The sequence below is a fragment of the Prionailurus viverrinus genome, chromosome C1 (assembly GCF_022837055.1).
Source record: "Prionailurus viverrinus isolate Anna chromosome C1, UM_Priviv_1.0, whole genome shotgun sequence".
Taxonomy (NCBI): Eukaryota; Metazoa; Chordata; class Mammalia; order Carnivora; family Felidae; genus Prionailurus; species Prionailurus viverrinus.
The window spans coordinates 163,881,946-163,902,978 of NC_062568.1; the positions used below are offsets into that span (position 1 = coordinate 163,881,946).

Here is a 21,033-nt window from a genome sequence, read left to right on the forward strand (position 1 = left end):
CATGTGTTCGCGCTCTCGCTCGCGCTCGCTCTCTCTCTCTCTCTCTCTCTCTCTCTCTGTCTCTCCCCCTAAGAATAAACATTAAAAAAGAAATTTTTTTTAATTATTAGTCAAATTAATAGGATAGAGCTATAAAGTCAAAAAAGGAATTAGGTATAGAATATTTAAATATCACACCTTAAACCGATTCTATTTAACTCTAAAACTCATGTTTCTTTTTTTTTTTAAAGATACTTATTAGAAGGTGAGGTAAACAAACATTAACACATCCAAAATTTCAACTATTTAATTTTTAATAGTACAAGGGGTAAAACTGGGTGACTCCTTCAAATGTTTCCCTAGATTTTCCAAATTATATTAGGTCTAACTCTCATTAATTCTGTCTTGATAAAAAATTAAAAATAGCTTCAAAGGAGCTTCATCACTTCTGGTAGACATCAATTTTCCTCCTATGACCAAAATCCTAAGAATCCCTTTCAAGTGCAGAGATATGTCAAATTGAATTGTCTAAAAACTCCTTGCCACACTCAGATATTTTCCTTACGTAATTTTAAGTCAATAAATGTCTAATACACAGGTTAAAAATAGTATCAATCTCTCCTAACAATATAAAAATGCAAGCAAACCACACACACAGAAACTAATTTTAAGGCAAAGAGTTTTTTTTTTTAAAGAGTATTGTTTTCTTTTTTAACCTATAAGAGGAAAAATATAGCAAAATAGTCCCATGACAAGATATAACTTTACCTGAGCCATCTGTTGAATGACTGAATTAAAGTCTTCATTTCCCAGATTAGGAGTCCAAGGAAACAACCCAGAGGCAGTCAGGTTATTAGAGGGTCTTTGGGCATTCCCGTTAGTAATGGCACCATCTGTAAACACTAATAAACCTTTCCTAGAAAAATCAAAGTTGGCTGAACAATCTGAGGGTATGTGGCTGAGCTGTCGGAGAGAAAACAAGAGAATCATTAACAGAAACCTACACAAAAGAAATTACTTATTAAATATTCTATTTTCCCCGTTACATGTATAAATTGCATATTAAATATTTACACAAGAAAGAAATGATACAGATACATGAATCTGTGTGTTTGTAAGGTTAAAAATTTTTTTATTTAGTATTGCACAGAATATTTAATAGTTTAAAATATGTTGCTTCCTGCCTTCTACCATCACCCTAAGTTAACAGCATGTACAACAGCTCATTACACTTCTTATACACAGGTACAACCAGTCAGATAAACATGTAAGACCCTGATCCCTTTTGCGTTTCCATGTAGAAGGCCACAAAAGATCCACAGGTAATTGAAACAAAAATAACAGTAACAGTATCTAATGAATGATTGCTATGAGCAAAGTACTACACCAGACTCTTACATATTATCTCATTTAATCCTTACAATAGCCCTAAAAGATATTATTCCATTTTGTGAACATGAAAACTGATTCACAGGTTAAGGAACTTGACCAAGATTAGCAGCAAATGAGTACTGTTTATACTTACATGGTATAGAAAAAAAGTGGGAGGAGGGGAAAGAAACCTATAGTTATGGTGAATAATAGAAGTTAATTTTTAAAATATCATTGGCTGAGAGGTGCCTGGGTGGCTCAGTCGGTTAAGTGTCTGACTTCAGTTCAGGTCATGATCTCACGGTTCGTGGGTTCAAGCCCTGCATTGGGCTCTGTGCTGACAGCTCGACAGCTCAGAGCCTGGATGGAGACTGCTTCAGATGCTGTGTCTCCCTCTCTCTCTGCCCCTCCCCCACTCACGCTCTGTGTGTGTCTCTCTCTCTCAAAAATAAATAAACATTAAAAAAAAATGAGAAATAAAATACAATCTCATTGGTTGAAGGGCGCCTGGGTGGCTCAGTCAGTGTCTGACTCTTAATTTCGGCTCAGGTCATGATCTCACAATTTGTGAGGTCGAGCCCCATGTCAGGCTCTGCACTGACAGACAGCTTGGGGCCTGCTTGGGATTCTATCTCTCACTCCCTCTGGCCCTCCCCATTGTGTACATGCTCTCGTGCTCTCAAAATAAATAAACTTAAATATATATATATATATATATATATATGTGTGTGTATATATATATACACACATATATATATGTATATATATATGTATATATATACACAGGAGTGCCAACACATCGGAATAAAGGTAACATGAAGAACGAATGTCAATAGGACCACATAGGGGAAAAAAAAAGTCAATATCCACCAAAACTCTATGAAAACACTCAAAAAATTCAGATTTTACAGTTGAATGGATACAACGATTATGCATATAACAACTGCAAACTATATAAATACAAAAGATAGTTATTATGATGGAGTGGTTGGTGAATTCCACTCTTCGTCCAATAAGAGCAACAGATTTGTAGTCACCCTTCCCAATTTCTATTGCTATTAATAGCATTCACTTGCTCTATAGGACTCATCCCCTGGCCAGGGACTATAGTACCAAAGCATCAACATGGGGAGTTCTAAAATTATGGTATAAATCTGATCCAGAGAAAGAAATTCACAAAAAGACATATGTACAGACTTTAATCCTTAATTTGTTATAAGAAAAATCACTTGCTAAATATTTATGGGCAGCCATTTTGGTTTATTAGCAAAAACCATTTTTCCCAGATTTTGTTAATTTTCACTTAACAATGTTCTGCTACATTATCTCCAATTACATTTAAAATTCTGCCCAGGGGCACCTGGGTGGCTCAGTCAGTTAAGCCTCCGACCTCAGCCCAGGTCATGATCTCACCGTTGGTGGGTTTGAGCCCTGCATCGGGCTCTGTGCTGACAGCTCAGAGGCTGGAGCCTGCTTCAGATTCTGTATCTACCTCTCTGTCTGCCCCTTCCTCATTTGTACTCTCTCTCTCTCTAAAATAAATTTTAAAAAAATTAAAACTCTGCCCAAATGTAATCCATAGGAGAGCTACTCTTCAAGCTCACCTTCTAAAATAGATGATTTAAAATCAATTTGCCCTCCGTGACCCCAAAAAACAGCAACCAAGAGGACAGTTAAAACTATTAATTGATATCACTCTACGAAGTGCTGCCATGTGATCTATAATTCAACACTCATGTGTGTAGAAACCCTAAGACTTCGGGTACAATACTGTATGTAGTGGAGAAAACCCAGGTAAAACACCAGTTATACTGCTTCTGAGACCTTTCTAATCAGAAAATCCATGACATTTAACATTTGATAAATAGTTGATAATTGGGAGGTGTAAGTAATATGGTACAAGGGTATGATCACTTCTCGCTAGAAAAAATGGCTTCACGAAGAAAACATATTTAAGCTCAACACTATTTTATATTCTGAAGAAAATGTTGGGAAGTCTGAAGGTATCTGACCTTTACATATTTAAATAAGTACAACTTATATTCTAAACACAAAATTTATCATCAATGTATATATTTTTTAAGTAAGCTCTACACCCAACGTGCGGCTTGAACGTAGGACCCTGAGACCAAGAGTGCATGCTTTAAGGACTGAGCCAGACAGGCACCTGTCGCAAACATTTGAAACTATCCGTGCAATGCTACCTGTAGGTCGCAGGTCCCAGTACAGTCTCCCTGTTGAATTAAGTGCACCGAGAGACAAGTTTGTCTCTATCTCTTTCTTTCTTTGCTGGCTTGAACATACCAACACGTAAAGCCCTGATGAGTAACTTACTTGCCCTCTCAGTTGCTTGATGGACTGCTGAAGTGTAAGGATCTGATTGAAGAGAGGGCTCTTTAGTGTTTCATAAAACAGAGAGAGTTTCTCATTCTGCGATGTGTCCCCCTTCTCCTGCAGTTTCATTTTCAGCCGATCAAGAACTTGTAGGACCTGCAGTTTATCTTGTTTGAAGAAGGATAGCCAGAGTACAAGTTAATCCCATCATCGTTTGAATCGTTTGAATCATTAATTCACTGATAGAACTGTGTAGCTAGCATACCTGGAGCAGGATTTTCAGGCATTTTGAATTACTGTCTTCAATCTCTTCTAAAGAAACCTAAAGAAAATTTTAAAATACAAAAGATGAATTTCAATTAGCATATACTTTTCTATAGTACTATAAAAAAATTAAAACATCAAGAACGTTCTTCATCAAAAGACTTCACTCAGGAAATTCAAATTAAAACTACAATTTGGGGGGGTCCCCAGGTGGCTCTGTCAGTTACGTGTCCGACTTTGGCTCAGGTCAGGATCTCACACTTTGTGGGTTGGAGCCCCGGGCCGTGCTCTCTGATACCGGCACAGAGGCCGCTTCAGATCCTCTGTCTGTCTCTCTCTCTTTGCCCCTCCCCTCCCTCAAAAATAAAGAAACATTCAAAAAAAAAAAAAAAGCTACAATTTGAGGCATCTAGGTGGCTTAGCTGGTTAAGTGTCCAACCCTTGATTTCAGTTCAGATCATGATCTCACAGTTCATGGGCTCCACGCTGACAGACACAGCCTGCTTGGGATTCTCTCCTCCTCTCAAAATAAATAAATAAATATTAAAAAATACTTAAAAAAAATACAATGAGGTGCTAAGATGGCTAAAACTAGAAAGAAAAACAGACAATTTGTTGACTGTTGACAAAGATGTGAAGCAACCAGAACTCTCATACATCACTAGTAAGAACATAAAATGCACATACGCTTGGAAAAGTTTGGTAGTTTCTTATAAAGTTAAAAATACACTTGTTGTATGACTCAGCACTTCCACTCTTAAATACTTACCCAAGAAAAATGAAAATATGAATTCACAGAAGAGCTGTATATGAAGGTTCATAGCATTTTTATTTATAAAAGCTCTAAACTACAAAACCCCAAACGTCTAATAACAGATGAGTGTACATGTTATAGAACATAAACAGAATATTCGGAAATAAAAAGGAAAAAAAATTATGAATATACACAACACGGATTGTTCTCAAAAATCCCTCAAATGTTGAGTGAAAGAAACAAGACAAAAAAGGTTACAGACTATATGATCCCATTCACATGAAGTTCAATCTATAGCTATAAATTAGTTTACCTGGGCAGGGTAGAAAGGAGCTGACTGGGAAGGGATTTGAGGGTGCTTTTGGGGGAAATGGAAATGTTCTAAGTTTTGAATGGGGTACTATTCACACAGATGCATACATTTGTCAACATTCATTGTCTTATATTCTTTAAATCAGTACATTTTATTGTATGTAAATTAACTTTAATTTTTTTTAATGTTTATTTTTGAGAGAGACAGAGACAGACACACACACACACACACACACACACACACACACACACACACACACACACACACGGAGCTTGAGTAGGGGAGGAGCAGAGAGAGAGGAAGACACAGAATCCCAAGCAGGCTCCAGGCTCTAAGCTGTCAGCACAGAGCCTGACATGGGGCTTGAACTCACGGACGGCAGAGAGTGAGATCATGACTTGAGACGAAGTCGGACATTTAACCAACTGAGCCACCCAGTTGCCCCTAAATTATACTTTAATAAAGTTGATTTTGTAAAAAGGAGGCTGGGCTGGAAAAGAACATCTAAATTAAGAGATGAAGATGATTTTAGAGAGATTAGGGGGAAAAAAGTCCCCAACTGCACAAATGATCCCGGATCCAAGTGCATCTGAGTCTCCAAAAGGTAACCACCCAATATACTGGCATTTTCTGTTTTTTTAATTCCAGTGATTTATTCAAATAAATTAAATGCCTAAAATGGAACTCAACTGAAATGTAACAACTCAAAATGCTAGCAAACCCTCTGCTCTGACCAAAATGGCACTTTCAGAGCAGTCACTTAACCTAATCGTACACTAGATGGTAATAAATCATCAGAGAAACAGGAGTATTATATAGTTCAAATCTTCCTACATCAACTCTGGATACAGTTGCTGAATGAGGTCTTTATCTTCTAATTCAAGGTCACTAAGAAGAAAGCATATTAAAAGCCAGTAAGGGATGCCATCTGCACTGATAAAAGGTCCATGTATTCCATCCAAACGTTCACTGGATTCAGTGAGAAAGAATTGCTGAATAAGAGCGTCACAGAAACGCTACCAATGAGCTCAGCATCTCAATTGTGCAACCTTTACAACTACCCATTGACAGGTAACTGAGTAACAAAAGACAGTTACAATGGCACTGTCCTTTTCTATAGCAGCCTAAGGCCCAAGAGGATTGACAAGAGAGCTTTGTGGTCATTAATACATCAACCACTCTGAAATAAAGAATGCAAGCTAAAACTATGAGATGCTATTTTTTACTGTCAAGTTGGCAATTTTTTTAAATGAATAACCGCATGTAGCATAGATGTCACGGAAAAAAAGGCGGGAATATAAATTTGCACAACCTTTTAGGAGAGCAACTTAGCAATAGCTATCAATATATTAAATTTGCATTCTCTTTTACCCAGAATATCTACCTCTGAGGGTCTCTCTTAAAGAAATTCTTGCAGACGGGCACACAGATTTGTGTACAAGAATATTTACTTCATTGTTTTTAAGAACAAAACTCCCGGAAAAATTAAACTATCAAAAGTAGTCAGTCATGGGGTGCCTGGGTGGCTCAGTTGGTTAAGCGTCCAACTTTGGCTCAGGTCATGATCTCACAGTCTGTGAGTTTGAGCCCCACATCAGGCTCTGTGCTGACAGCTCAGAGCCTGGAACCTCAGATTCTGTGTCTCATTCTCTCTCTGCCCCTCCCCCTGCTTGTACTCTGTCTCTGTCAAAAATAAATAAATGTAAAAGAAAAAAAATTAAAAAGTACTACTTCTAAAAAAAAAGTAGTCATTACAATAATAAAGTAGGTCTGAATGTATTGAAATGACAATGGGAGGGAAAGGGTTAAGAGTAAGCCTGTGGCTCCCTCCTTCAGGGAGGGATAGCCAGCTTGATAACCAAACCCCCTCCCAAACCCTCTAAAGATTTTTAATAAGTAATAGCCCATGTTTTTAAATGTCAGGAAATACCTGATCTGTCCTAATTGCTTTTTGTAAATAATCTGAGAATATGTGGAATTATGGGGCATGGCTGACTAGAAAATAGGAGATAATCACACAGATATTTTACATTTGTCTAACTCGTAGAGTATAAAACTCAGGATTCCCCCAAAACAAAAGGTTTCCTTATAGAAAAATGTTTCCGGGGGCGCCTAGGTAGCTCAGTAGGTTAAGCATCCGACTTCAACTCAGGTCATGATCTCACAGTTCACGGGTTTGAGCCCCGCATCGGGCTCTGTGCTGACAGCTCAGAGCCTGGAGCCTGATTCAGATTTTGTGTCTTCCTCTCTCTCTGCCCCTCCCTTGCTCATGCTCTCTATCTCTCTCTCTCAAATAAATAAACATTAAAAAAAAAAAAAGGTTTCCATATATATATATTGTTGAGAACTTGTCCAGTAATCTAAAACAAAACAACAATGTGTCCTAAGGTTGTACTTTATTCCTGTAAACAAATTAAAAATTGTGGCTGAAGTGTGTCAGAAATATTTATACGTTACTTAATGTCTACACATAACTAGGTTTCATAAGTGTGTTGATAATGTGTCCTAAGAAGAAAAGTGACATTCTTTGGAATGCCTACTGGCTGGGTACTCCTCCAGGAAGGAATGTCTGTGCCTAACTCCTACCTGTAATCACTGAATCATGAGTAAGCTTTGGTGCTGGTTTGAAGTTTGATCTCTCATTTACATGAGCATGCTTTGACAATTCAACCCCCTATGTTAACACAGGGATATTATCTAACACTCACAACTGAATAGGGAAAACAGCAACTTTCAGGATAGGTGCATTTTCTTTTTGTGAGGGAAAAAAATACGTTGCGGCATCTGGGTAGCTCAGTCCATTAAGCATGGACTCTTGAATTCGATTCAGGTTGTGGTCTCACAGTGGTAAGATTGAGCCCCACATCTGGCTCCATGCTGGGCGTGGAACCTGTTTGGGATTCTCTCCACCCCTCCCCCACACGCTCTCTCTCAAAACAAACTTAAAAAAAAAATGGAAGCAAAATGGAACATGTCCAAGCACATATGTGAAGTTAAGGGTAGACCTAGGACTTGAACCCAGTCTTTTTAAGTACAGCCTTCTCTCAACCACTCTGCATCAGGATACAGAACATAGTACAACCTGACTTTTGCACTCCAAAGGAAGCAAGAGAAACTTAAAGCTGTTCATGGATTTTTATTTTTTAATGTTTGCTTATTTTTGAGAACAAGCTCTCTCTCATAAACAATTTATAAAAAAAAATATGTACTCATGCGTAGGTTTCTAGTTTTAGAAAGGTAGTCAATTTTATAGTGATTACTTCTAAAAAGTAAAAATAAGGATGCAGAGATTAAAAACTTAGACTTTTACAGATTTTAGTGCTGTTTGAACTTTATTTTAAAAGTATGTCTTAATTTTATAACTGAAAAAGACAAAAAGATAATGGCAAATGTGGCCTAGTGAGAGAGCACACAGATACAAAGATCATGACAACACAACAGGAAATATCATAAGGCCTATAAATAGTAGAGGTGTGTGCCATGTACTAAGCGAAATCACAAAGGGAGAGTGACTAAGCCTGAGCGGGGATGTGTGGAATGAGAACACAGTAGAAACTTCTCTTAAAAGAAAGAGAATAGGGTGTAAGAGGAGAGTGACCATTTGCCCAAGATAGTTTCAGATTACCCAGCATCATTGACAGTGTTTCATTTCACTGGCAAAAGTGTTGCAGTTGTGAATGGATAGAAAAGATGTAGCCGCGCACACACACACACACACACACACACACACACACACACACACACACACAATGGATATTACTCAGCCATAAAAAAGAATGCAACCCTCCCATTGGGATGGATCCAAAGCTTATTATGCTAAGTGAAATAAGTCAAAGAAAGACAAATGGAATCTAAAAAAATGAGTAACAACAACAACCTCTTAAATACAGAGAACAAACTGATGGTTGCCAGAGGGGAGGTGGGTGGAGGGATGGGTAAACAGAAGATTAAAAAGGTACAAACTCCCAGTTACAGAATTAAAAAAATTTTAAGTATTACAGTTTGAATGAAATATAGGGATGCCCTTGGTCAGTGGTTCTCAAATTTTAGCAGGCATCAGAATCACCTGGATGGCTTGTTGAAACACAAGCTGGGGGGGCGGGGGGGGGGCTACCCTCCAGAGTTTCTGATTGTGCAGGTCTGAAGTGAGCCAGAGAACTCGCATTTCAAACAAAGTTCCCATGTTACCCTGAGGCTGCTATAGCCTAGAGACCACAATTGGAGAACCACAGTACACAGGCATAAAAATGCATGATTCTCCGTAAGAATATTAACCAGCTTTAAATGACGTATTGTATATAAAGCCTCTGAAAATAGGACAAAAAAATAGTTGGCTTGTTTTGTTTTTACTGCAGATGTGGACTGCAAATTGATGTTTGGCTGACAAAGAGATAAGTACCAAAATTGGTACTTAAAAACCATGCAGTGTGGTACAGTCATGTTTATTCAATGTAGTAATAAAAACTTGACTTTTTAAAAAATCTCCTTGTTCTAACAATTCATTTTTCTAACAAATTATGTTACAAAAATATCAGTCCTTGAAAGACTGGGGGTGCAGGGGAACCCTGATCTCTTACCACTGACGGTTTAAGAAGCACAGACTTAAATAGACTTTGAGAGGGTCCTTGTAAATAATGTTAAGTAGACTGGTCTTTATCCTGTAAGCAACAGGAAGTAATTAAAGGCTTTTAAGTAGGGAAGTATTGAGTCCAGATTTCTATTTAAAAAGGTAATTCTGGTAATAGGATAGATTAGTGGTATTCAAACATTCCCATCAGTGAAAATATGTTGACTATTCACCTTATTTTTTATAATTATAAACACATATCACTATTATTTACATATGTTTTAAAACATGAATAAAATAAAAAATACCATGACAGTAAGATAAAAGCACTAAAAAAGTAAGGTTTTCTTGTCATCTTCCCAATTGAATCATCCTGTGCATTTTGGAAACCATGGTGGTAGAGTATGCTTCCGGAAACGTTAAGGATAGACAATGGGTGGTCATCCAACCCTCTGACTCATATTTAATTACTGGAAGGATTACCGGAAAATTACTACAATTCCATCGTGCTAGGGAATATCTAGGGAAGGCCACTAAAGCCTTAAGAGCATATGACGACAGAAGGAAGAAATGCCATAACTCTAGAGCTGAACATCCAGTAATCAGCACGTAGGCTAAGTGGCCTCTCATTTCATGGTCCTAAGAAATCTTCAACCAAACAACTTTGATCTATTTGACTAGGCTAAGAAATAAGGCTTACAGCAAGGAATCTCAAGTTTGTTTAAACATGGTAAAGTGGAGTCTAGCTTGTCAGAGATAGACCACCTAAAATCAGTCATAGCCTAGACATTAAAATGCCACAGTGTGCCACTGTCCTCATAGTCGTACAGCCTCCAGAGAAGTAGTTATTATGCTCAGCTTCCACTCCATCATTGATCAAGTGAGTTTGAGCCATGAATTTTTCATGTCTGGTTCACTGTAGGATTTGACAGAAGGAAATTATTATAATATTGTGGCTTTTTTTTTTATACCCATGCCTTTAGCCATTAACAATTAATGGAGTATGTGAAAAAAAAAAAAGCTGATGCAGAGATAGAAATGTAACTTGACTTAAATTTCCAGGTGGAGGAAACTTATTGAATTGATTTATTAATCTCCTCAGTTCAAGAATTTAACCAAACTAAGGACCCCGGTAAACACACTTTTCAGATTCCCAATAGCACATGGAATAGAACACATCGGGACAAATTTGGAGGGAAAAAAGATCACTGGCAGTCAGCTTGGCAAAGTACAGGTATTCAGCATCTAACTGCAGATGTGAATTGGGAGATCACAATGAAAGGCCTCACTGGGAATTCCCCAGAGCCAACCAGGGAGTTTGAACAACCTAAAAGCTATTAACTGTAAAAACGAAGTCATGATTTCAGAAGTTGCTCAAAATTAGAAGGTCAAGACCAACTAAGTTTCTATTGCTTCCTTAGGAGTACAAAGCCCAGGTGGTTATCTAATTATCATACCTTTTGTTCTCAAAGCTCAGTATTTGTAAGGTATCAATTGAATGGAAAACAAACTCTCCTAGCCAAAGTAAACACATCTGCTACCATGCTAATGCAGATTCAAGACAGCTGTCATAGTCTTGTGCCCCTATCAGATGACAAGGCCTTTTGTAAACCCTTTAAATGTAAATAATGTATTTTTGGCTGCTGTCAAAGCACTATATTCTTAGAATTCTGAAAACATATACAAATTCCAGAAAGATCTTGATATTTGGGGGTCATATGCTTAAGTCATAGCCAATCCTTAATTAAGTCCACTTAGGGGCACCTGGGTGGCTCAGTTGGCTAAGCGTCCGACTTCAGCTCAGGTCATGATCTCGGGGTTCATGGGTTTGAGCCCTGCGTCTAGCTCTGTGCTTCAGATTCTGTGTCTCCCCCTCTCTGCCCCTCCCCCCTCATGCTCTGTTTTTCAAAAATAAACATTAAAATTTTTTTAATTAAGTCCATTTAATGCTATTCAGAATATATAGAAGTTGAAGATAAATGATACCATGTTAAACTCAGAATCAGAACTGAAAATTGAGTCAGTTTTCCAGAATAATTCAGTTGGCAATATAATTTTCTTATTGAACTATTCAAAGTTAATCAATGCATATCAATACTCTCTGTGATTGGCTACCATGTGAGAGTGAAGTTAAACTGTTTTATAGTATGCTTTTGTATTTCTGATGGTGGCAGTTTTCTCTAATAATTGACAAAAACAAGAAAAACCAAATCAGGGCAATGTTCACCCTTATGGATCTCTGTATAGCCAGTCCCTCACTGAAAAGACCCAGGCATTCATAAATGATTAGTTTCCACCTCAAATAATCTGTTCAATTCTCCCCACACTGTAGGCTGTATGCCTTTCTCTCCAGAAATATGGTCATGGCATTTTTGACATGCTTGAGATACTCAAAACAGTCGCAGCAAATTGTGAAATAGACAAAACTAGGCTTTGGAAACCCTTCCCACCAATGTTCACCCTCCCTTTTCCTCCTGACCTTTTTCCCCAATCCATTTTATCAGTCACTAAATCAGGTAACTCAACTTTTGGTGTTTACTATGCACCAAATCCAAGGTCTTTCATTCTGTAAAACATCTCATTTATCTTAATTAACAACGTAGTACTATCACCCCATATTGCAGATGCAGAAACCTTCCTATGAAAGGTCGGGCCTATGCCAGCCGACTCCATCTTGTTCTGTGTCCTTCACCTTGACCACACCTCCTCCCCTTGAGTAAACCCTCCCTCACCTGCCTAACAGGACTCGGACCCTTCCCCAGCCAATCGGCTGAGGCCATAGCCATTACCTCACCAACTGCCCCCAGGCCCCAATAAAACCTTTGTCCTTTTGAAACTCGCGCTTTTTCCCTGGTATCTCACCGCTGCGTCGGTGCAGGTAGGGGATTGAGCTCGAGCTAGCTCGAATAAAGGCTCTTTGCTTTTGCATTGGACTCGGCTCCCTAGTGGTCTTTGGGGATCACGAATTCTGGGCATAACACCTACAATTTCAAAACAACAAAGGGGAAATTTCACCTTGGGAGGAGGGAAGGTCAACTGTTAATGATTTTAAAAACAGGAATCAGATATTTCACAACAGAGAGAAAATGTCTGTCAACGTACCCCTCAACTCACCTTCCTCTCCTACCATGCTCTGCCTGGGAGCTTCATTAAAATCTCCAGAAAGTAACTCCTAGGGCACCGACTACCCTACTCAAGGCAGAAGCCCCACCCTGCCCCTATTGTCAAAGTCATGCCCATCAGTTAGTGGCCAAAGCTAAATGAAAAACGTTCTGCACCTGAAAGCTACCTACCAGCTAGGCAAGATGTGCAAAACACCAAAAGTATGGGACTCTGGTTTTGTTTTTCGAGTAAGGCCAACATAAGAGAATGCTCATCTCATGGAAATTTTACTAATTTTTGTTTTGTTTTTAAAGTTTATTTATTTTAAGAGAAAGCTTGCACATGCGGGGAAGAGGCAGAGAGAGAGACAGAGAGAGAGAGAGAGAGAGAGAGAATGAATCCCAAGCAGGCTCCCTGCTGTCAGTGCAGAGCCCAACGTGGGGCTCAGTCTCACAAACTGTGAAACATCATGACCTGAGCAGAAACCAAGAGTTGGTGGCTTAACTGACTGAGCCATCCAAATGCTCCCACTAATTTCTTTTAACCTGAAGGCAGCTTCACAAATGCATGTCATCAACATAACATAAACAGAATTAAAATCTGAAATTCTTTTTTTTTTTTAATGTTTATTTTTGAGAGAGAGAGACAGAGACAGAGTGAGAGCAGGGGAGGGGCAGAGAGACAGGGAGACACAGAATCCTAAGCAGGCTCCAGGCTCTGAGCTGTCAGCAGAGACCAATGCGGAGGTTTGAACTCAACAACTGTGAGATTATGACCTGGGCTGAAGTAGAAAGCTTAACCAACTGAGTCACCCAGGAGCCCCTTAAACCTGAAATTCTTACTTTTTTTAAAAAAAAAAATTTTTAATGTTTATTTATTTTTGAGAGAGAGAGAGAGAGAGAGAGAGAGAGAGAGAGAAACAGCATGAGTCGGGGAGGACCAGAGAGACAGGGAAGCACAGAATCTGAAGCAGGCTCCAGGCTTTGAACTGTCAGTTACAGAGCCCGATGCAGGGCTCAAACCCATGAACCATGAGATCATGACCTGAGTTGAAGTCGGACGCTTAACCGACTGAGCCACTCAGGCACCCCTCAAGTCTGAAATTCTTTAAAGATTTTTCTTTTATGCTTATTTTTGAGAGAGAGAGAGATAAGAGACAGAGCACAGTGGGGGAGGGGCAGAGACAGTGGGAGACACAGAATCCAAAGTAGGCTCCAGGCTCTGACCTGTCAGCACAGAGCCTGACCCGGGTCTCGAACTCACCATGAGATCATGACCTGGACCATAGGCACCCCAAATCTGAAATTCTTAAACACACACTACATGTAAACATGTTTGTTTACAACATTATTGTTCGATGGTTTTTAAACTATATAAATGGTGAACGTACTGTACATTTATCCTGCAGCAATTTGTTTTACTTAACTTTGCAATGTTAAGATTTAGTCATGGAGCACCTGGGTGGCTCAAGTCAGCTGAGCAGCCCACTCTTGATTTCGGCTCAGGTCATGATCCCCGGGTCATGGGGCTTGATTCCATATCAGGTTCCGCACTGAACGGGGAGCCTGCTTGAGATTCTATTTCTCTCTCTCTGCCCCTCTTCCTCACTCGTGCACACTCTCTAAAATAAAAATAAATAAAATTTAAAGATATAAATAAAAATGCCTCCTTTTTGACTACAAGCTTTGCCTTCTAAAAATAAAATAAAATTAGTCATGATGATACACATAGCTTCTTTTCATTTACTATAACTACTATATAGTATTCCACTCTAGGAATCCATGATTTCTTCACCCAATCTCCTGTGGATGGGTATTTGGATGGTTTCCTACTGGTGACAAACACAAAAACAGGATGAAGCTAAATACCTACCTCAATAATATACTCCTTTCCCGTATTGATTCGATAACCAATGCATAAAATAAGATTCTATAGCCTATGAACTTTGAAATCATGGAGACCTGGTTTCTACTGCTGGGACCAGCTCTGGGTTCTTATGCCAGTTGTTTAAATTTCCCTATACTTCAGATTCCTCATTTGTAAAATAGTTAATGAAAACTACAACATATGTACAGTTGGAAGGACTAAATAAGGTATTGTAAAACATTCAGCCTGGCACACAGTGTACATTCAATGAATAAGAGCTACTATTGTTATTAACATCTCTTTTCAACCAAAATTATTTAAGATATTTTAAGGGCTTCAGAAAAACTTGTAGCTGAGATTTTGCTATGTACTCATTAATGGTTATTTCTCAGAAGACTAAACTATAAAAATGTTCACTAATGCAATATATACAAGGAGGGGGAGTGGGAAGGTCTATAACTCGGGAATTAAAAAAAACTGTTTATAGGTAGGAATAAGTGCTTCAGTCAACTAAACCCTCTTAAGGATAAACATACTCATACTGAATCCTAACCCAGTGCTGTTCAATAGAAAAACAATGTGAGCCACATAAGTAATCTTTTTTTTTTTAATATTTAAATTTTTCTAGTAGCTGCATGAAAAATGTTAAAAGCAACAGGGTAAGTTAATTTTAAATTTTTTTAATGTTTATTTTTGAGAGACAGAGCACGAGTGAAGCAGGGGCAGAGAGGGGGGACAGAGAATCTGAAGCTGGCTCTGCACTGACAGCAGTGTGCCCCATGTGGGGCTCGAACTCATGAACCACAAGATCATGACCTGAGCCAAAGTCTGGCACTCAACTGACTGAGCCACCCAGGTGCCCCAGGGAAAATTAATTTTAATAATATATTTTGCTTCACCCAAAATATACAAACATTTCAATATATAAATATAACAAGTTCTTTTTTTACACTAAACCTTCAAAATTTGACGTGCATTTTTACATTTACATCACCATCCCAAATGGCCCTATTTGAAGTGCCCAATAGTCACATGTACAAGTAGCTAACCATGTTGACAGCAGTTTTAACCTATGGCTTTTCAGAAAGATCCCTGTACAGTGTTTTTAGCAAAGATGTTTATTGAACAGCTAATATGGTCTCTATGCCTTTTATCAAAGTAACTCACAACCTTCCGTGCTTCCCAATAAAAATAGCACAACTCCCTAATTTTATCAGAATTAAACATCACAGTGGAGGAGCACAAAGGGGGGAAATAGTGGCTCACGGTTTACAAGACACATTCTTAAAAGGATTTAACTTCAACCTCCCCCGAGCTCAGTGAGGTAGATCATTTACAGATGAGAAAACAGAGGACCAGGGTTATGTGACTTGCCAAGTTATATGGTAAATGGACTCAATACCATGTCTCCAAAATCCAGTCTACACCGTTGTGCACAGCAAAACAGAAGTGAAACCTTCATGTTCAGCATAGATCCATCCCAGTGACTAAAGTGTATTGACAGGCTCTAAATTTCTATTTGCACCAGAACATAAAATGAGGGCTTAAAAAAGGCATCCAAATCTACACAAAAACATCGGAGTATGAGAAAAACATAGCAATGGTCAAACAATATAAAGGCGGAATGATTCTCTCAAAAATACACTACCAAGATGAACAAAATCTTTACAAATTAAACCCAATTTTGATTTCACGACCTAATGTATTTTTGTTACACTTTAACAAAGCAAGTAAACTCAGAATACTTGGTTGTTTAGTTTAAGGACTAGTATTAAATGTTTTTTTAGGTTTTTTTAATGTTTGTTTTTGAGAGCAAGAGAGCATGTGAGGAGGGGAGGGGCAAAGAGAGGGGGAGGTAAGACCAGAGCTGAAATGAAGATAGTCCCTTAACAGACTGAGCAACCCAGGCACCTCCAGTAACAAAGGTGTTTTGTTTTGTTTTTAATGTTTGTTTGTTTGTTTTCTTTTTTGAGAGAGACAGAGTGTGAGCAGGGGAGGGGCAGAGAGAGGGAGACACAGAATCCAAAGTAGGCTCCAGGCTCTGAGCTGTCAGCACAGAGTGCAACATGGGGCTGGAAGCCACTATGAGATCATGACCTGAGCCAAAGTTGGATGCTTAACCCACTGAGCCACCCATGCACCCCAAAAGCCTTTAAGTAAAAATGCAAGTACAAGGATTACTGAATGCTGAACCCATCTCAGAATCACAAGGTTCCAAAGTGAAGTCACTATGGGAAAATACACAGGTTTCCCTTTTTAAGAATACTAACTGAAAGACAATATACCATAATTTTATTAGTGGTTACTTCCAGTGGTAGGTGGGTTTGTGTATGCTTTTACTTCCTTTTATAAAAATTCTCTTCAATTTTCTATGATGCATATAGGATGTTTATAGTTTAATATTCATACATGACTTAAACTTAGGCCTTTAGGGTTGCCTGTTTGGCTCATCAGAGCATGAAACTCTTGATCTCTCCAGGCGGTGAGTTTGGGCCCCATCTTGGGAGTAGAGTTCACTTAGAAAATAATAAACGTATTTAGGGTATTAAACACAGATAAGAGCTTAGTACAATTTCTTTTCAATTTTTAAACACAACTATTATTCTAATGCTAAGGTCATCTTATGTGACTGTTAACAGGATCTCAATTAGCAAGAGCAAATCTCTTCAGAATAGTTTGCAAATTCTATCTCAGAAAGTACCTTCCAGCTCTGGTATTTATTAACTTTGTAATTATTTTAAATTTTTAATAATCTTTATATAGGCCACAGGGGCTGGGAAACATCAAGTTCATTTTAGTTAAAAGTCACAATCCCCCGGTTCCAATACTGCAAAATGAAGCAATTTGAGTTTTTACAACCACTAGCTTTTTTCTAAAAAAGATGTGTACAGGGGCGCCTGGGTGGCTCAGTTGGTTCAGGTCACCATCTTGACGTTTGTGAGTTCGAGCCTTGGGTCTGGGTCTGTGTTGACAGCTGGGCACCTGCTTCAGATTCTCTCTCAAAAACAAGTAACATTAAAAAATAAAAAACAAAAATTTAAACAATGTGTACAAATGAGTTGGCAGCCAATAGGAGCTTAGACAGCCTAGAATGTGGTGTTACCATTCTCGGCATAACGGAGATTTCTTCTAGGTCTCCAGAAAGCTTCTTCATTAATTTAAGAAACACATGCTTGTTGCATAGCTATCAACGGCCAGAGTCTAAATACAGCTGAGAAGCTAGCTAGAGACATAGGGCCCTGAAAGTCGAACTCTTTCAATCGCAGAGACAAACCAGTAAACAACTAATTTGAATCCAAAGTGAGAAGAACCATCTGGAGATACGACAAAGTGCCAAGCGAACGCTCCTGGGGGAGATTAATTTGGCACTCCTGCTAGGTGTGCTAGCCGGGCTGGGGCGCCTGGGGTGGGGGAAGGGGTAGGATTTGAAAATGTTTTCCTGAGCTTGACTTAAAAGCAGGAATCCAGAAATTCCCCCAAAGGCTGGAGGCCACGGTACTTTCCAGCTGATCCTCCCCATCTGAAAAGGGAGGTTAGCAGAGCCCGAGCCTGACCGCCGTCCTGGGAACGCGGCTACGTGACCATCGGGCACCCAGAGGAGGCCAGGGCCAAGTCGTCCACTCAGACGAGATCTGGGAACCCCCTTCTTCTCCGGACCCCCGTGGCAGGCCACCACCTGTTCACTCCTCTCGCCGTCACCAGTGGAGGAAGACTCCGCCCAGCTGTGGGGCCAAGCGCAGGCACCGATCTGGGTGCAAACTGTGATCCCTGCCAATCCCGGAACAGAAATGGGCCGAGATTTGAGGGCCGGCAGGGCCTGCTGAGGCGGGGCGGCACCGCGGCCGGCGGCCGGTGCCCCCAGAGAGCTGTGCACCCAGCCGCGGGGACGCCCACGTTGGGGTCACCAGGGCCCCGCGCGGGAGGACGGCGCCCCGCACCCTCCGCGGGCCTGGCGCGGCGCTCAGCGGCGCCCCGGGTCTCCAGGGCGCACCTCCTCCCGGAGGGCGGGCGGAGGGCGCGCCGGCTGCAGGGAAGGCGGGCTCCACAACGGCAAGACGAGCGGCCCCGCGCGGGCCTCTGGACGCGGGGACCACCACCCCGTACCGCACGCGCCCGCACAGCCCGGACCCCTGCTTTACCTGGTCCCGCAGCGGCGCTGGCGGGAGCGAGCGGGCCGGCTCAGCGTCAGCCCTCCCTCACCTGGGCGGAAGTGAGAGGCCCTGGGTGACCGCGCCTCACCTGGCAGGCCCTTCCCTCGCACCGACCCTCCCCGCCCGGGGCGGGGCGCCGGGGTGGCGCGGGCGGGGGAGCCTGGGCACTGGGAGGCCGAGTCCCGGGAGCGCGGGGGCGGGGGCGGTGGGCTTCCCTGTTTTCTGCAGGTGGAGTTCGTCTGCGCGAGGCAGGGTTACAAATGCTGGAAAAGGGGGGTCTGGGGGCCGCATGGGCAGGTGAAATGCCAAGTGGTGGGGGCGGTCGGCGCTAATGGGGTGGGTGGGGAGATCCCTGGCCGGACAGGTGTTGTTGAAGGGCTAAGAGGAGAGCGTGACCCAAGGTCGAGCAAATGGAAGACCGGCTGAGTCCTCCATGGTGCCTCTCCTTTCTGTTTCGTCATATCTTCCTTGTGTTTCCTTTATCGTCTGACCCAACATTAAATTCTAAGAAGTATACCTGGGGAAATTTAGTTGGGAAATAAAGGAATATGGAGTATTCCTGCAAAATGCCGGGCACTAGCTTATACAGATCTCATTTTCCTTCGTGAAGAAATTGATGGAAGAACTGCGCGCTCCTGATAGGTTACGTGATTTGCCCAAAGTTTGGGACCACATGGGATCGTCTGACTCTAGGTCCAGTGTTGACTTCACTAGACATCTTAACGTTCTTATTCTTGTTATCGTAACTTGACTTTGAGAAAGATCTGTGTAAAACCTACAATTCCCCTGTCTTTATTCCACTCTCTTTAATGTAACTAACAATTTTTATGACAGGCCTTTTACTTTGTATAATAAGGTCCATGCATTAACCATAAAAATCAGTCTTCAGGTCTGTGTTCATTGAATAAATGCGGTGTTTGTTAGGCACAGTGCTTACAAAATGTTAAAAAAAAAAAAAAAAGAGATACCTGTCCTCAAGGAAGATGAGGTATATATACAAAACACCTGCAACATAAGAACATTTGTTGTAATATAATTTATAGTGTTGTTAGTTTGCTTGTTTTCAAGGATATATTGCTTCCTAGGCCTCCTAAAAAGAGATACATAATTGCAGCATGGCCCTGCCTCTTAGGAACTAACTATTAAGGGAAATAAATTTATACAGTAACTTAGATTACCAAATAGAATGAACCTAGAACTTCTGGAAGATAAAGAGATGATGCTTGTTGAAATCATCTGTTAGGACCTAAACAGATTTTTTACCCGTGTTTGGGATTAAGGTAAAATGGAGAAGGTAATGTTTCCCAAGGCACTGGTGCAGCATACAGGTGGGGACCAATTAATCTTGAAGCATCACTTTGCAAGCATTGCGTCTCTTCTTACTCTAACATGTGATAGTGGTTTTGAATATATTTCCCCTTTCCCCCAAAATAACATGTCTTTGAATTGATCATGAAACAAAGTTCAAGCTTCTTAATATGCAAGATCTTCTCAATTCTACCCCCTCTTGCTGACTCTTCAACCTATTCTCCCACTTAACATCTCCAAGATCCTACTCTGGCCAAACAAGTCTGGTTATGGCCTTAGAATCACCACACCAGGGCTTTTCTGTTGCTTATTCCTACTCTTTCCCAAGGGTGGAATGTCCTGCAAGCCCCACCATTCCCCCAGGGCTAGACTCAAGTCTCTGCTCTAAAGCTGCCTCCATGACTACTCCAGCAAACATCCCTCTAACCACATTTAATCTAATTTTCTCCACATTTTTATGTTAATTTAATGTGAGCTTTCCTTTGACTCTTTCCTGGAATTAAAAAAAAAAAAAATTTTTTTTTTTTTTTTGCATTTTATTCAATGAAAATTTATTCAGCGATTTTTAAGGAGCTTACTCTATGGTGAACATTTTCTGGCACTGAGTTAGTTTGTGTTTGTTTTAACCTCCTAGAACCCTCCAGTGTCTTATTCATAGAATAACGAAGACAGACAAAATTTTTAAGAACACCTCTGTGCAATCAGAAGATCTGAGCTTGAAATCTGACTCCACCATTTCTGAAAATATGTGACTTTAGCAAGTGACTTAACCCTTCTAATTCTCATTAGGGAATTTTATCCTTTATCCTTCATCTCTAAGAAATTAAAGAACCACTGAAAAAATTTTGAACAGAATTTATCTATTTTAACATTTAATGACTGGTGTCTATTCTTTTAAAGACTTTTTTTAAAAGAACTTTTAGGGTCACAGCAAAATTGAAAGGAAGACAGATTTCCCAAATGTCTCTCCCACACATGCATAGCCTTCTCCTGTATCAACATCCCCCACCAGAATGGTATATCT

The 21,033-nt window shown here is 40.2% G+C and overlaps 1 protein-coding gene across 2 annotated transcripts in view; it reads right to left on the reverse strand.

Moving 5' to 3' along the window:
* PATJ (PATJ crumbs cell polarity complex component) overlaps positions 1–18,766 on the reverse strand; it is a 367,631-nt gene extending 348,865 nt beyond the window's left edge. For both annotated transcript variants that reach the window (XM_047870413.1, XM_047870411.1), the window contains exons 1-4: positions 18,690–18,766; positions 3,950–4,006; positions 3,685–3,851; positions 748–942 (exon numbers count right to left, since the gene is read on the reverse strand). In XM_047870413.1, coding sequence (XP_047726369.1) covers positions 748–942; positions 3,685–3,851; positions 3,950–3,971 — 384 coding nt within the window. In that variant the 5' untranslated portion in view covers positions 3,972–4,006; positions 18,690–18,766. The remainder of the gene's footprint in view (positions 1–747; positions 943–3,684; positions 3,852–3,949; positions 4,007–18,689) is intronic.
* Between the last annotated feature and the right edge of the window lie 2,267 nt (positions 18,767–21,033).